Source organism: Pan paniscus, chromosome 12, assembly GCF_029289425.2.
Source record: "Pan paniscus chromosome 12, NHGRI_mPanPan1-v2.0_pri, whole genome shotgun sequence".
In the NCBI taxonomy this organism is placed as follows: domain Eukaryota; kingdom Metazoa; phylum Chordata; class Mammalia; order Primates; family Hominidae; genus Pan; species Pan paniscus.
In genome coordinates this window covers 80,236,906-80,253,037 of record NC_073261.2, presented here as the reverse complement: position 1 = coordinate 80,253,037, position 16,132 = coordinate 80,236,906, and the positions used below count along the sequence as shown (strand labels likewise).

At 51.0% G+C, this 16,132-nt stretch overlaps 1 protein-coding gene across 4 annotated transcripts in view; it reads left to right on the top strand.

The window, feature by feature from the left end:
* PRKCE (protein kinase C epsilon) overlaps positions 1 to 16,132 on the top strand; it is a 536,579-nt gene that overhangs the window by 497,726 nt on the left and 22,721 nt on the right. For all 4 annotated transcript variants that reach the window (XM_055108017.2, XM_003822657.6, XM_063594977.1 and 1 more), the window contains 2 exons: positions 616 to 804; positions 9,007 to 9,153. In XM_055108017.2, the coding sequence (XP_054963992.1) occupies positions 616 to 804; positions 9,007 to 9,153 (336 nt within the window). The remainder of the gene's footprint in view (positions 1 to 615; positions 805 to 9,006; positions 9,154 to 16,132) is intronic.

Sequence of the window (16,132 nt, the reverse complement as noted above, 5' to 3'; positions counted from 1 at the left end):
CATGATGAACAATAGAGAGGGGTTTTTTCTTAGAATATGCAAGAGTATAGTGGTCCTTTATAGGTAGACCATTACAGGGTGGGGGAGACTTATTCATTGCAGTTTCCTCTCCAGGAGCACAGGGCTCAGGTAAATTGAGTGTTGCACCATTTAAAGAAGACCTCTGCTCACCTTTCCACTCAGGCAGTGAGCTGTGCCCTGGACTGTGTGAGATGGGAGACCTGACCTCGCTGCACTCTGAGTCACTTACAGCTTGTTCTCTCAGTCTGCATCGTGCTCCCCTGACCCTGATTTTAGTGTCAAAATATGCAGTTTTTTAAAATGTGGCCCTCATGCCAGTCAGGAACTTTATCTGGTGCTCAAAGAAATAGGAATTTGTTCCCACTGGAAGACAGACTGTCGATGTTGACTTTGGAAAGATGATAGCTGGCCCCCAGCATAGTGCCTCCAAACTCAACTGTCACTGAATTTGCTGATTTAGAACTTCTAGGACTAGGACTCAACTGTAGGGAGGAGCAAGTTGGAATTGAAGTCTTTCCCATGGGCGTTCGTAGCACAGGTGTCACTGGGGTGGGAGCCTTTGATGGTGCCTGACATTGCTGGTTTCCTGAACAGATCCTGCAGGAGTTGGAGTACGGCCCCTCCGTGGACTGGTGGGCCCTGGGGGTGCTGATGTACGAGATGATGGCTGGACAGCCTCCCTTTGAGGCCGACAATGAAGACGACCTATTTGAGTCCATCCTCCATGACGATGTGCTGTACCCAGTCTGGCTCAGCAAGGAGGCTGTCAGCATCTTGAAAGCTGTGAGTCACTGCCCCTCACCCATGGCTGTGCTCTCCTGGGCTCCTCCCCCTACACACACACACACACACACACACACACACACACACACTCCCTTCTCCCTTTCTCTGTCCAGCTTTCTCCCTCCCACCTCTGCTCATCACCATGGAATGGGAAGGATTAAGGGCAGTTGCCACTGGGAGTTCAGGCACAGTGCAGAGGACTGCTGCCAAGAGAATGGGGCCTGAGATGACTTGCTCTTCTGGTGGGAAAAGGAGCGCATGTCTGTGCTTCCTGAGATGAGGCACTGTGTACATCTGTGTCCTCCAGCATTTCAGAGGGAACAGAAGCAACTCAACTGTGCTGACATCATGTCTGCCACTTCCATATCTTCCTTACCTGTGGCCTGTCTTCATCAGGGACCTGTGATGAGAACAGAGAGGAGGGGAGGGAGGGTGGGCACCGCCCACCTGTGTCCATGACAGCATCACTGTGGCTCAAGAGCCAATCAGAAAAGATCTGGTACACTGGAAATTCATGCAGTCCTGCTGGATTTAGATACATAATACAGAGACTGACCCTTCCCTAGGAATCATCCCTCACATGGGAAAACCCCTTATGCTTTCTCAGCACAGCCATCTCTACGATGTAACAATGCTTGTACTGTGTCAAGCAAGTGATGTTAGCTGTCCCCTTTTGAAATCCGTGAAAGCTGAGGTACAGGGAAGTTAAGCAAGCAGTCTGCCCAGGGTCACCCTCTGAGCTAAGACAGGATGAGGGTGACAGCCCAGGGACCATGACTTCTAGACTTGGCTTCTTCCACTCATCTGAATGCCCCAAAATTCAGTTGTTTGCACATCATAGTCACAAAATTTGCCATCTTCAAGTGTCTTCTGCACTATTACTTGCTTTTCTTGTTCTTTTAATCAACTTCCAATATTTACCTGATTATATGTATTTTACAAAGAAATTTTTTTTTTTTTTTTAGACAGAGTCTCACTGCAATGGCCAGGCTGGAGTGCAATGGTGCTATCTTGGCTCACTGCAACCTCCTCCTCCCGGGTTCAAGTGATTCTCCTGCCTCAGCCTCCTGAGTAGCTGGGATTACAGGCACCCGCCATCATGCCTGGCTAATTTTTGTATTTTTAGTAGTGACAAGATTTCACCATGTTGGCCAGGCTGGCCTTGAACTCCTGACCTCAGGTGATCCGCCCACCTCAGCCTCCCAAAGTGCTGGGATTACAGACATGAGCCACTGTGCCCAGCCTGTATTTTACAAAGAAATTTTATACCATTATCATAGGTAGAAAATCAGTATCACTTGCCATAATGAATTAATGTAATTTTTTTTCAAGATGGAGTGTTGCTTTGTTACCCAGGCTGGAGTGCAGTGGTGTGATCTCGGCTCACTGCAACCTCTGCCTCTCGGGTTCAAGAGATTCTCCTGCCTCAGCCTCCCGAGTAGCTAGGATTACAGGCACCCACCACCATGCCCAGCTAATTTTTGTATTTTTAGTAGAGATGGGGTTTCGCCATGTTGGCCAGGCTGGTTCCGAACTCCTGACCTCATGATCCACCCACCTCGGCTTCCCAAAGTGCTGGGATTACAGGTGTGAGCCACTACGCCCTACCTAATGTAAATTATTGTATACAAATTTTTGAAAGATCTAAAACCATTTTGTAGGTATCTGAGGGTGCATGTACCATGTTTTAGAAAATTCCACATCAGAACATGTTACCCTTTTCTGTAGTTTTTTTTTTCCTCCTTCCTTTCCTCTTTCCCTCACCTCATTCCTTCTCTCCCCTCTGCCCTTACTCTCCTCCCTCTCTCTTTCATTCATTCATTCAATGAACTACTATCTATTGAGCACTTCCAACCTGCCAGGCATGGTGCTAGATGCTGAATAAGTATTGGTGAGACCTGGTCTCTGCCTTGTGAAGTTTCCAATCCTGTGGAATTATTTATTATTTTTAATAAATTAAAAATATACCAATAGGTAGCCGCAATTGGGATAAGAGAAGTGAAGGAGGCAAATAGAGTATGTTCATTCATGCATTCATTTATTAAACAAATATTTATTGAGCATCTAGTAATGACTATTTATTCATTTATTCTATAAATATTTATTGGCAGGCACTATGCCAGGCGCTGGTGATACAAAGAACACAGTCCCTGCTTACAGACTAGTGAATACATGAACAGACAAATGACTGTATATTGTACTAAATGGTAACAAGTGCAAAAAGACACATGCAGAGGCTCAGGAAATGAGGAGTAACAGGCTGCATGGGGTGCTCTTGGGTCTGGAAACGCCTGTCCCATGAGGGGACACTAAGGCGAGGTTTCAGTCAGGTGGCTACTGGGGGAAAGGGCGTCTGTTCAGAAGGAACAGCAAGTGCACAGGCCTTGGACTAGAAAACATCTGCCAGGGTGGACAACCCAAAAGGAGCTCAGGGAGAGTGGGCACGAGGAGGGTGACGGGATGGCGGTGTCTGAGTATGCAGGGCTTCTTCTTCGTCGTCGTCCTCCTCTTCCTCCTCTTCCTCTTCCTCTTCTTCTTCTTCTTCTTCTTTTTTTTTTTTTTTGAGACCAAGTCTCACTCTGTCACCCAGGCTGGAGTGCAGCAGCACGATCTCTGCTCACTGCAACTTCCCCCTCACGGGTTCAAGCGATTTCTGCTGCCTCAGCCTCCCGAGTAGCTGGGACTACAGGCACACACCACCATGCCTGGCTAATTTTTGTATTTTTAGTAGAGGCAGGGTTTCACCGTGTTAGCCAGGATGGTCTCCATCTCCTGACCTCGTGATCCGCCCGCCTCAGCCTCCCAAAGTGCTGGGATTACAGGCGTGAGCCTCCACGCCCGGCCTGGGTATGCAGGGCTTCTTATGCCACGAGAGCTTCCATTTGATTCCCAGTGCAGGGCTAACCCTCAGAGGACCAGACAGGGGAGGGACCTGGCTGGTACACCTAGAAGGTAGCTCTGGCTGCTGGGGAGAGTGTGGTCTGGAGGATGCCTCTCCTGCCAGCCTCCAAAGTCCTCCGCCCTTGCCCCAAGCCAGTGAGGAGGCCTCGGGGGGTACTAGTCTTATTTAGGGATACTAGTTTATCCAACTTTCCAAATTCAATGTGTGTTCTGGGCTGGGCCTCTCACTCCAAGCATGGTTCTTGCTACTCGTGGAAATTACTTCTGTTGCACTTCTCTGCCTTGATGTCCTCACGGCCCTCCCCCCCCCACCCCCCCCCCCCCCCCCCCCCCAGCCACCGCATTTCTCCTCGGCGCCCTGTGGCTCTTTGAAGCTTTCAGGACCCCTGCCTTGGAGCCTCCCAGCCACATTCACTGGCTCAGCCAAGCCCCTCCGTGTTAAAGTCCTCCTTGTCCTCGCCCTCTGGGACTGGGTCTCCTCTGGCATTGGGCGGCTGCTTCTCCATCTCCTTTGCTACCCCTTTCTCCTGCTGCCCTCTGAGTGCCAACGTTTTCATAGGTTGACTCAGTAGCATTTTCTCAGTGAGGCTTTTTTTTTTTTTTACAAAAAACTAAACCTTGTCCCCTTCCCTATCCACCTTTATCCTGCTCAGTTGATACCTGATAGCAGTTTCCACTTTCTAACCCACTATATTTATTATGTATTATGTTTATTGTCTATTTCCTTCCACAAGACTGAGCTTCGTGAAGGCAGGAACGTTTTCCAGCTTATTTCTCAGACGCGTCCCAAGGGCTGAGAACAGTGCCAAGCACATTGTAGGAGCTATGTAACTGTTTGGTAGAAAACAGAAACAGCTCTTAGCTCTCTGTTCTTTGCATTTTATCACATATTTCAAAGTTAAATGCCTGCAAGAGGCCAGCAGGAGCTGTGGAAGGTGAACAGGACTGGGTGGGGCAGGGTAAACGGAGACCCCTCATGATCCCCCAGCAGCAACGAGGACTTCACCTCACCAGATCTTGCTTTCCAAGAGAAGCACGAAATCCAGATTTTTATGTAAAAATCTCGAAACATTAAATGATTATAACTAGTTCAATTAAATGATTACAACTAGTTCAACTGAGAGCCAAGGAAAACTTTGACCTGGGTGCCTCTTGGGTGAATCTTTGATGGACCCCTTCAAGGAGCTCTTCTCAGCTCCTTGCTGGTGTCACTCGCGGGCCCCTGTTCGGCTCCTTCATGAATGGATTCTGGTCACCGCCTCTCTTGTTCCTCAGGCCTGGGCCCCGGGTCCTCTGGGTACCCTGTGCTCTCCCCTGCACAGCAGTCTCCCACTTCCCACCCTGCACTCAGGGAGGGGTATCCCCAGCCAGACCCATCTTCCAGCCTCCAGGCCTGTTTACAGTTCCCTATTCACTTTCTCCCTTCAGCTGGCCAGGGGTCCCTCACATTCAGTACACTCCCAAACAGCTCTGGATGGTCCCCCTCAAATCTGCTCACTCTCAAATTCCTTGGTTCAGTAAATGGCACCCTGTCTTCCTTTCTAAACAGACCAGAAATGGGGTACAATCCCTCTCTCCCCATCACAGCTAGTCATCAAGTCCGTTCCCCCTGCTAACCTTTTCCATTTGAGTTACCTTTCTCCATCCTTCTCCCCACTATCCCCATTGGAGCCACCACCGCCTCTCCCTTGGTGAACTGCAGGACCTCCTAACGGGCGGCGGCCCTTCTTGTCTCCTTCTCATCTCTGTACGTCCATCAGAGTGATCTCTTAAGAATGCAAATCTAGCCATTTCGTGCCTCATCCCCTACTTAAAACCCATCACATTGTGATTAGATAAAGACCTTCTCTTCCACATAGCCTCCAGGGTTCTGCATCAGGCCCCGCCTCCCCCTCAGCCGTTCCCCGTCATCTGCTGGGCTCTGGCCATATTGGACCACTCTCCCCTGTGCCCTTTTTGCCTAGGTCCATTCCTCCTTCAGGTCTCAGCCTAGGTGTTGCCTCTCAGGGAATGCTTTGCCAAGTTCCTTGCCCATCACACTGTCAGAGCCTGCTGTGCTTCTCTCGGGGAGTTCATCACAGTCTCAGCTAATTGATTCTCTGGCAATTACGTGTTTCTTCTCAGCCTCCTTTACTCTTCTACATGCCCCGTGAGGGCAGGGACCGTGTCTCATCACTCACCACAGCACTTGGTACAGAACGGAGACTCATGTGTGTGCAAAGGAAGGAGAGAAGGGATTTTCACCGATGAGTACAGGGCACCTGCTAGGCAAGGCATTCAGCGAGACTGTCTGTATCCAAAAATGGCTCCCAACCTCTTCCATTCTGACCTTCCTACAGGAAAGCACTTTAGGAAGGGCACGTCACCCAGTGGGAAGGAGCCTTGCTTAGGGGGACTCGATTGTCCAACTTTTCAAATTCTGTTTTGTTCAGTTTATATATTTAGGCCTTAAATATTTCATTATTTGCTTGCTGGTTTGATCACATGCTATTTTTTTAAAAAACACAAAGCACAAAATCAGATACAGTGAAAGGTCTCTGTCTCATCTTTGCTTCCATCTGCCCACTTCCCACACACTCTCTACTTATGTTTTGAGGCTTTTATATATCCTTCTGGAATTTCTTTAGGTATATACAAGCAAATACAAATATAACTTCTTATTTCTTTTTCTGTGTTATACAATGGTAGGAATGCTGTACACGTATCTCATTTTCCTGTCAATGGTGTATCTTGCTTTTTCCACTCAATGAGATCTTGCAACAGGCATATCTTCATTGGTTCTGCCTCTACTTACACTTTGGAGCTGCAACTCTGAATCACTGCAGAGGACTCTCTTGGGTAATTAACTTGGGGTGGACATGGGAGCTTTTGCCTCCTGATTCCCGGAGCCCCATCTCTTCCCAAGTCAGCTGAGTAACTAAAGGAAAACCTCAGCCGCACCCAAGTCCACCAGAACACCATGCCCAGCAGAGATGGCCACCATCCCAGGCCCCAACACCAGCCCATCACACCTCCCTGTGAGTCCCCTGCCAGCATACCAGCTGAGCCCTTTTATTTTGGAGGCCTTAGAGCAGTGGCCTTTAACTAGGGGCAATTTTGTCCTGTTCCCTTAGACATTCAGTAATGTCTGGAGGTATTTTTGGTGCTGCTGGCATGTAGTAGGTAGAGGCCATGGAGGCTGCTAAACTGCCTGCAATGCATAGGACAGCTCCCCCCACCCACCCTGCAAAGAAGTATCCAGTCAAAAATGTTAATAGCATGAAGGCTGAGAAACCTTAACCTACAGAGATCCAGAAGTTAGAAGTCGTGCCTAACCGGTTAACCAGTTCGTGAGGGTGAGACGTTCATGAGAAGAGCATCTTCCAACTGAGAAGAGCCTCTGGCTCAGGGGCAGCTTCCTAAGATGCCCAAACCTCTATGTGTATCCCTGACCCTGATACTTCCCCTCCCAGAAAAGGGAGGACGGGAGGAGCTGAGGAAGTGAGGAATCTACTACACCCTTGGCCTCAAAACACTTCATTTCCTCACACTGTCACTTGACTGCAGGGCCAGGCCAGGATTTCCATGACTCTAGCCACTGAGCTGTGTCTCCGAGGGCTACTGCCTATGTGAAGGTGATGCAGAACTTTAGAGAAGGCCATTTGTATCATAGAAGTATGCAGTGCACAACCTGTGCAACAATAAGTGGCTGTGCCACAGTCTCCCTCCCTCAGTACTGTGCCCTGAGGCCCAGCCTTTAGCCCCTCACTCCATCATCACAATTTGCTGAGTGTACAGTGGGAACCAGGCACTGAGCCAGGTTTGGGGCAGATAAGACAGATTCCTAAATCATAGAGCTCACCAAGGGGAAGAGATGCTTAGACAAATTATAATTTAAATAAACCAGAAGCATGGGGTCTAAGATATCAACAGAGGAGGGAATGTGGGGAGGCTTCACAGAGGAGGTAGCATTTTGAGTAGTTCCTAGAGGAGGCCTAGGGACTGGAGAGGGACATTCAACCAGAGGGAAGAAAGAATGCAAAAGGACAGCAAGGTAGACAGGGTTCAGGCTGAGGAGCTCCTGTGTGCCAAACTAAGGAGTATGGACTTCATGGTGGGGGCCATCCAAGGTGTTAAAGTGGGGGTCACCTTGCTGACTTGTAGATGAGAAGGATGAGGTGCACTGGTACCATTCCTGACTCACACCTACTCTCCACCCCTTTCACTCTTTATCTGGGGCTGCCCCCTCCAATCGCATTGAACTCGAGGCCAGGTGCTTTGGTTCCAAGGGCATCAGGCAAGAAATAGTTAGAGGCTCTCTCCCTTGCTGATGAAGCCTGAAATTCTACCAAAGATGTATTCCTTTGGATTATAGTTTATTCTCTCAAGTTCCTCTGTTTAGATACATATTCAGCCTTCACACTATGAAATGTGACATTTTGTCACTAACACACATGCACATACAATACATACATGCCATTATTTCGGGTAGCTATCAGAAATATTTCCACCTACTGGCACTTTTTTTCCCCAAGGTTTTATTGGTATACGTGTGCTCAATTAAATTAATGTTTACCCTCAGGACCGACTCATTTAATAGGAATAACAAGTTCACCTGGGTGTGTAGGGATCACCAGACACCACCCAGAAAATATAAAACACATCAATGTGATTTTCACCTACAAGCATTGAAAAGGAATAAGCCTTTCTTTTTCTTGTTTTTTATCTTTTGACCTTCATGGGCATTTTGTGTCAAGATTGCAAATTCAAACATAAAAACAGTGGAGAGGGGCTGGGTCCAGGAATAGGAAAGGAGCTGGAGGAGGTATTAGTACATTTGATCATTTACCTGGTCCTTATTCCTTATCTCAAAAAGGACTGTTGACCTCTCCATGTAAATGAGTTTATCAGACCTCAGTCTCCCTGATGAGAAGACCTGAGAATCTGAGGGGGATCAGAGAGTCAGTAAGAGAGTGCATAATCCCAGCTTGGTTCCTTACTAGCTGGGTGACTTTGGCCAAATTAGCTGACCTCTGTGTGCTTCTAGTGCCTCGTTTATAATATAGAGACAATGATAGTACCTCGTAGGGCATTAGGATGAAATGAGTTGATACATGTACTATGTCTAGAATGGTGACTGGGACATAGTCAATTCTATGTAAGAGTTAAAGAAAACCCAACAGATGTGGCCCTTGAAAGTGCAAAGAACAGACTTGGGAGGCGATGCTGAAGATGCTGCCTTGGCTGACCTCCATCTGTCCCTTATAGCCTGTGCTGGCCAGGCCTTTGTCACTAATTCCGACTCTGTCCTCATCCTTGCAGTTCATGACGAAGAATCCCCACAAGCGCCTGGGCTGTGTGGCATCGCAGAACGGCGAGGACGCCATCAAGCAGCACCCATTCTTCAAAGAGATTGACTGGGTGCTCCTGGAGCAGAAGAAGATCAAGCCACCCTTCAAACCACGCATTGTAAGTTGGTCCCCGTGCACGTTCAGCACCATGGGTCGGGCCTAGGTACTTGCAGGACAGGCTGCGTGCACCCAGGAAGAGTGGTCAGGGGATGCGTATTACAGTAAAAATGACAAAGACCAGACGTGGCTGAGGCTCTCCCTAAGACAATGTCTTTAGGCCCCAAGTGTTTACTATTGAAAACATGTAACCTACTACAGCAGCACCCAAGATGATGATTTACGTGGGCCACAGAACACCTTTTGTCTTTACAGAGATTCAATTTATTTATTTTGATTGAAAATGACAAATGATACTAATTTTCCATGTATGGTAGAGACATAAGGTTTCTTTATGAAGAACTGGGTTTGTTTTCTAAATGGGTCAGTTTAAAGGAAAATATTAACTAAATAATAGCCGTGGTCATTCCGTGGAACTAGCACAGAGCATGAAGCTGGGATTCACTGACTGGCAGCAGGAAGGATGGTGCTGGGGGGAGCTTCTGGGAGGCCCACTGCATAAAAGTGCATTTCTGTGAGATACCCTCTCCCTTCTCTGCCGCACTCTCCCTTCTGCCTTCCAGATTCTCAGGCCTGCTGTGATGCCAGTTGGAGGGGGCATGTAACACAGGGCAGTTGAAGCTCAGAGCTTTCAGTCTGGGCTCGACTCACAAAATAAAGACCATGTCCTGGCAGTGGCCTTCTGCTGGAATGGGGCGAGGGTCATGTTGCAGTCCTTAAAGTTACAGTGTGTGTTATCTTAATTCTGTTGTGTTGTAGCCCATTGAAGCAATCAATCATTCAGACTGAAAATTGAGGTAGCCGGCTGGCAGGCTTGCTGGGAGGTGAAGGGGGTGTGCAATGTAAGAGTTTATTACGCAGGAGCCCCAGTGCTGTGGGGCTGTGGAACTGGGGTCCCAGGCAGGGAGGACTTGCCATCAGGCAGTCAGCCCTCAGTCACCCAGCATACTGTCAGATGAGCTCCCGCTCCCCTTCTCCAAGTGCAGAAAAGACCTTCCTGTGCCTTGTGAACCATCAGAGAGGAATTCCATTCTATTCAAGGAGATTTTCTGGGGAGCCGTTATTGACAATGTTGTGATTCTCAGAAATCTTCCACGGTGGGAGTGGGAGTGGGGGTGGGGGATAGTGTCAGTGGACGGGTGTGGTCCAGGCCTCAGCCAGACTCGAGCACGTGGGGTTGAACATCCCCGGATGCTTGGTCCCGTCACCACTCCTCATTCGCTTCCTCCTTTGGTTTTCATGTTTTCACTGGATAGCACAAGCTTGGGACAGCCCAGATTTAGGTTCACCTTCTTTCTTTGTAAATATCACTTCCTCTTCAACCCATCTCCACCACAGCTCCAGGCCCACCATTCCAAGCCAGGAGGGCTTAGACTCTAAGCTCCCTGGGCTAACTGTCCCCTGCTGCCACAGGGCTCCCTGCACATGCCAGCCTGCCCCATTGCTGGGGGCTGAGGGCCTCTGCCAGTCACCTTTAAGGAAAGGATTAACTGTGCCCCTGGCAAAATAGGGGAAGTAGGACCCCAGAGGCCTAAAAAAGGAGGAGGAGAAACTAAAGGCTCAGATGGTAGGGTGAATTTTAACTTCTATTTAATATAAGTTAATCAACCCAAAGAAAAATTAGAAGTAGTGCTAAGTGAAGAATCGAGGCCCAACTAACAGAAACACAGGATGAGACTGAAGCTGAGGGGATTATCAGTGCAGGGCTACAAGATGACTTAAACTCGAGTCTCCAGGTCTCAGCAAAACCACATTAAACCAGGCTTATGGAGCACCAGGCCCCAGCTGTACTGGCAGAGACGGAGGAGCAGCCCCTTCCTGCTTGGGGAAGAGTGGGGAGGACAAGTGAAGCCCAGGGGGAACCATCAGCAAGGGGTGTGAGGAGAGAGAGGGTCTGGGGTGTGGCAGAGGAAGCCAGGGGGTTTTTATTGAGAGGTCACGGGGTGGGAAGGAAGTAGGGAAGAACCTTAATCATAAAAGGCACAAAGGAGGTTTTAGAGTGTGGATTCATGAAGAATCGTCTCTCCCTGAGGTATAGCAGATTCCAGAACACTGCCAAAGCCCTTCCCGTCACAGGAATCCCTCACTGGGACTCCCAACTTTTAGTTTGAGAGTTTGAGCCAATGAAAGTGCAGGCCTTCTGAGAGGCATCCCTCTTTGAGCATCACATGGCAGGAAGGGTATGAAGAACAGGGGTGAGGTGAACAGGTGTGGGTCTGAGGGATGGGGAAAGACCTAGACAGAAAGGAAGGGAGGGAAGGACAAACCGGGAGGGAGGCAGGCACGTGACTTACTCCACTAACACGCAGGCATTGCCTTGCCTCAGACAGGCAGGGAGCCCCTTAAAGCTCTCCCTGGCCAGAAGTGAAGGTGTTCCTGTGGGCAGGGGTATGAGGAGGCCTGGGAGCCAGCAGGAGGAAATATATCCCTGGGTCAGGGGTCAGGCAGGAGTCCACCTCTGCCTGGATGTCTAGAGCAAAAGGGACCTGTGCTTTCTGTCCTTGGGCCTCTTGGGAGCTCCCCCTTGGGACTAAAGAGCCAGAAAAACCCTGTTTGCTTTCTTTTGCCTGGAGGGTCAAGGAAGCTTTCAGGGTCCTTATCACCCCCTGAGAGGATGGCAAAGAGAAAGGATGGGGCTGTCCAGGAGCTCCCACCAATTTCAAAACTGCCTCAGTCAGACTTCTTAAAGACTGACTTCATCATTGCCTTGAAATGATCTCCTGTGCATGTTCCCACTCTCCCTGCCTCCCCAGACCTTCAGAGTTAACCTCGATGCTCAGTGCTGTGGAGGGGGGCGGGGTCAGGGGAGAGGGTATTGATTAGGTAGGTTTGAATTCAGTTGGGAGGAGAGAATTAGAACATCTGGAAAAAGGAAGGCTAAAACGGAAAGCTGACGTTGTGTAAGAGGTGTTTCTGGCCACACTTTGAGCTGAGTAATGTTGATCCTTAGAGAGTTCTCAGCTGCAGGTCTTTAAAGACTTCTTCAAGTTATTTAAATGTCTGACATTTACAACCTTGGCACTAGAGATTTCTCTCAGGAGAAATACCAAAATTGGGGAAAAAAATAAACGAGAGTGGTCCACATCTAGTTAGCAGGTTGGAAAAGTGACCCAAATCTGTCCCTAAATCAAAAGCTCTTTTCTGAAAAATGTCAATGGCACCAGCCCGAGTCATCTGTGGGCTTGTGTAGAAAAAGCAGAAATAAATTTTAAATAGGATTAAAGGCCAAGGATTAAAGCCCATGGCAGTAATGCACATACTGCATTTGTCATCTCAGAAAGCCTCAAAAGACTAATGGGAAAACTCACTTGAGGTTTTCATACACCATCGCGCCCCTGTAGCCAACTCAGGGTTGACCCCGGGGATGTGGGTGCCTGCCTAGCTCAGGTACCAGCAGTGAGGACAACTCTGTGCTGCATAAGCAGAGTCAGCCTTACCACAGGCAAAACAGATGGCCACCCACAGAGGCCACTGGAGAGCCACGGGGAAGTGGAGGGACACCCCACAGAGGGCACTGAGAGACACAGGGAAGCTGAGGTGCATCCCCATAGAGGCCACTGAGAGCCATGGGGAAGCTGAGGTGCACCCCACAGAGGCCACTGAGAGCCACGGGGAAGCAGAGCTTCATCCCCACAGAGGCCACTGAGAGACACGGGGAAGCTGAGGTGTATCCCCATAGAGGCCACTGAGAGCCACGGGGAAGCTGAGCTTCATCCCCACAGAGGTCACTGAGACACACAGGGAAGCTGAGGCACACCCCACAGAGGCCACTAAGAGACACAGGGAAGCTGAGGCACACCCCACAGAGGCCACTGAGAGACACGGGGAAGCTGAGGCACACCCCACAGAGGCCACTGAGAGACACGGGGAAGCTGAGGCACACCCCACAGAGGCCACTGAGAGACATGGGGAAGCTGAGGTGTACCCCACAGAGGCCACGGGAAAGGTGAGGTGCACACCACAGAGGCCACTGAGAGACATGGGGAAGCTGAGGCGCACCCCACAGAGGCCACTGAGAGACACGGGGAAGCTGAGGTGCACCCCACAGAGGCCACGGGAAAGGTGAGGTGCACCCCACAGAGGCCACTGAGAGACACAGGGAAGCTGAGGTGCACCCCATAGAGGCCACTGAGAGACACGGGGAAGCTGAGGCGCACCCCACAGAGGCCACTGAGAGACACGGGGAAGCTGAGGCACACCCCACAGAGGCCACTGAGAGACATGGGGAAGCTGAGGTGTACCCCACAGAGGCCACGGGAAAGGTGAGGTGCACCCCACAGAGGCCACTGAGAGACATGGGGAAGCTGAGGCGCACCCCACAGAGGCCACTGAGAGACATGCGGAAGCTGAGGCGCACCCCACAGAGGCCACTGAGAGTCATGGGGAAGCTGAGGTGCACCCCACAGAGGCCACAGGAAAGGTGAGGTGCACCCCACAGAGGCCACTGAGAGACACAGGGAAGCTGAGGTGCACCCCACAGAGACCACTGATAGACACAGGGAAGCTGAGGTGCATCCCCATAGAGGCCACTGAGAGTCATGGGGAAGCTGAGGTGCACCCCACAGAGGCCACAGGAAAGGTGAGGTGCACCCCACAGAGGCCACTGAGAGACACAGGGAAGCTGAGGTGCACCCCACAGAGACCACTGAGAGACACAGGGAAGCTGAGGCACACCCCACAGAGGCCACTGAGAGACACGGGGAAGCTGAGGCACACCCCACAGAGGCCACTGAGAGACACGGGGAAGCTGAGGCACACCCCACAGAGGCCACTGAGAGACACGGGGAAGCTGAGGCACACCCCACAGAGGCCACTGAGAGACACGGGGAAGCTGAGGCACACCCCACAGAGGCCACTGAGAGACACGGGGAAGCTGAGGCACACCCCACAGAGGCCACTGAGAGACACAGGGAAGCTGAGGTGTACCCCACAGAGGCCACGGGAAAGGTGAGGTGCACCCCACAGAGGCCACTGAGAGACACAGGGAAGCTGAGGCGCACCCCACAGAGGCCACTAAGAGACACAGGGAAGCTGAGGCACACCCCACAGAGGCCACTGAGAGACACAGGAAAGCTGAGGTGCACCCCACAGAGGCCACTGAGAGACACGGGGAAGCTGAGGTATACCCCCACAGAGGCCACTGAGAGACACAGGGAAGCTGAGGTGTACCCCACAGAGGCCACAGGAAAGGTGAGGTGCACCCCACAGAGGCCACTGAGACACACAGGGAAGCTGAGGTGCACCCCACAGAGGCCACTGAGAGACACAGGGAAGCTGAGGTGCACCCCACAGAGGCCACTAAGAGACACAGGGAAGCTGAGTCGCACCCCACAGAGGCCACTGAGAGACACGGGGAAGCTGAGGCACACCCCACAGAGGCCACTGAGAGACACGGGGAAGCTGAGGCACACCCCACAGAGGCCACTGAGAGACACGGGGAAGCTGAGGCACACCCCACAGAGGCCACTGAGAGACACAGGGAAGCTGAGGTGTACCCCACAGAGGCCACGGGAAAGGTGAGGTGCACCCCACAGAGGCCACTGAGAGACACAGGGAAGCTGAGGCGCACCCCACAGAGGCCACTGAGACACAGGGAAGCTGAGGCGCACCCCACAGAGGCCACTGAGAGACACAGGGAAGCTGAGGCGCACCCCACAGAGGCCACTGAGAGACACAGGGAAGCTGAGGCACACCCCACAGAGGCCACTGAGAGACACAGGGAAGCTGAGGCGCACCCCACAGAGGTTGTGGTGAGGTGGCTTCTATTCAGGGGGCAGATTGCCATCACAAGACAGGATTTCCTTGGGCTTAAGGTATCAAATAACTTGAGGACATGTGAGATGCCTTCCTAGCAGAGCTGGGAAAGAAAGGGCTTTGACAGAGGGAAGAGGGAAAACTGGTTTAGATCCCGACATTGGGAAAAACCCTCCAAGTTACCGGATCACAAGCAGCCAGGGACAATGTGCAGTTGTTGGTCCTGGGTCTTTGACAGACTCCAGGTCAAAGGCAAGACACTGTGAGAAGGGAAAGGATCAAGTCTGTGAGCAAACACCATCAGCCTTGCAATTTGATGGTGGCCTCAAGGAGACATTGGGCGTGTGTTTAAACAAGCAAGGAAGGCAGCTGTACAAGTGCCCTAATCTGGTAAAACTGAATACCTCCAAGGTGACTCAGTCAAGTGCCTGAAGCCCCTGAGGGAGCTCCAGGTTTCCTCTGTCGTGGGTTACCTCCACTTGCTTCCAAGCCATGCCCTTTTGGCATCATACTAGAATGATACCAGTCTCCAGAAACCTGAATTACCCCACTCCTCAGCTGGCCATACTGAATCTGGGTGACCTGGGTGGGGGGGGGGGTGCCCTGCCTGTCTGATACAAGGAGGACCTGGTTTGTCAGGTGGTTGGTGCTGGAGGTGAGGCTGGGAGAGGTCATGTCACTTACAAGAGCCAGGATGCAGTGGCATATTTTTGCAGAGCTCCTGACCCTCTCCACTCTCACTACAAGGACAGAGCCCCTTCATGGAAGAACCTGCCAGGCACAACAAGGCTGTACTCTGCCCAGGCTGGCCCGCTAGAGGCTGGGGGCCCCTGGGTCACCATCACAGAGGCCGAGGATGCAACAGCACAACAGCTTTCAGGCCTGACTTCCATTCCTGCACAGGAAGCCTCGCCCCTCTGAAGCTATCACCAAGGAGATTGTCCAGATTCATAGCTGGAATTTGGCCTCTGGTCAGGTTCCATCACATACCTCAATTGGCTTCTATTCCCCCCAGGCTTTTGCCTTCTTGAGATGTCTGCTAAGCTGAGATTTCTGCTCCCCCGGCTCCTAAGCCTCCCTTGTCTAACCCCTGCCCTGACTCACCAGCTGTCACTAGTCCAACTGGGTTTCCTGACTACAGGCCAACATCCCTTTGTACTAACCCCCACCCAGTGCAGTTTTCAGTGGCCTCTGCTTCAGCGTGGAGACTTTCCTGTCTTTCGTTC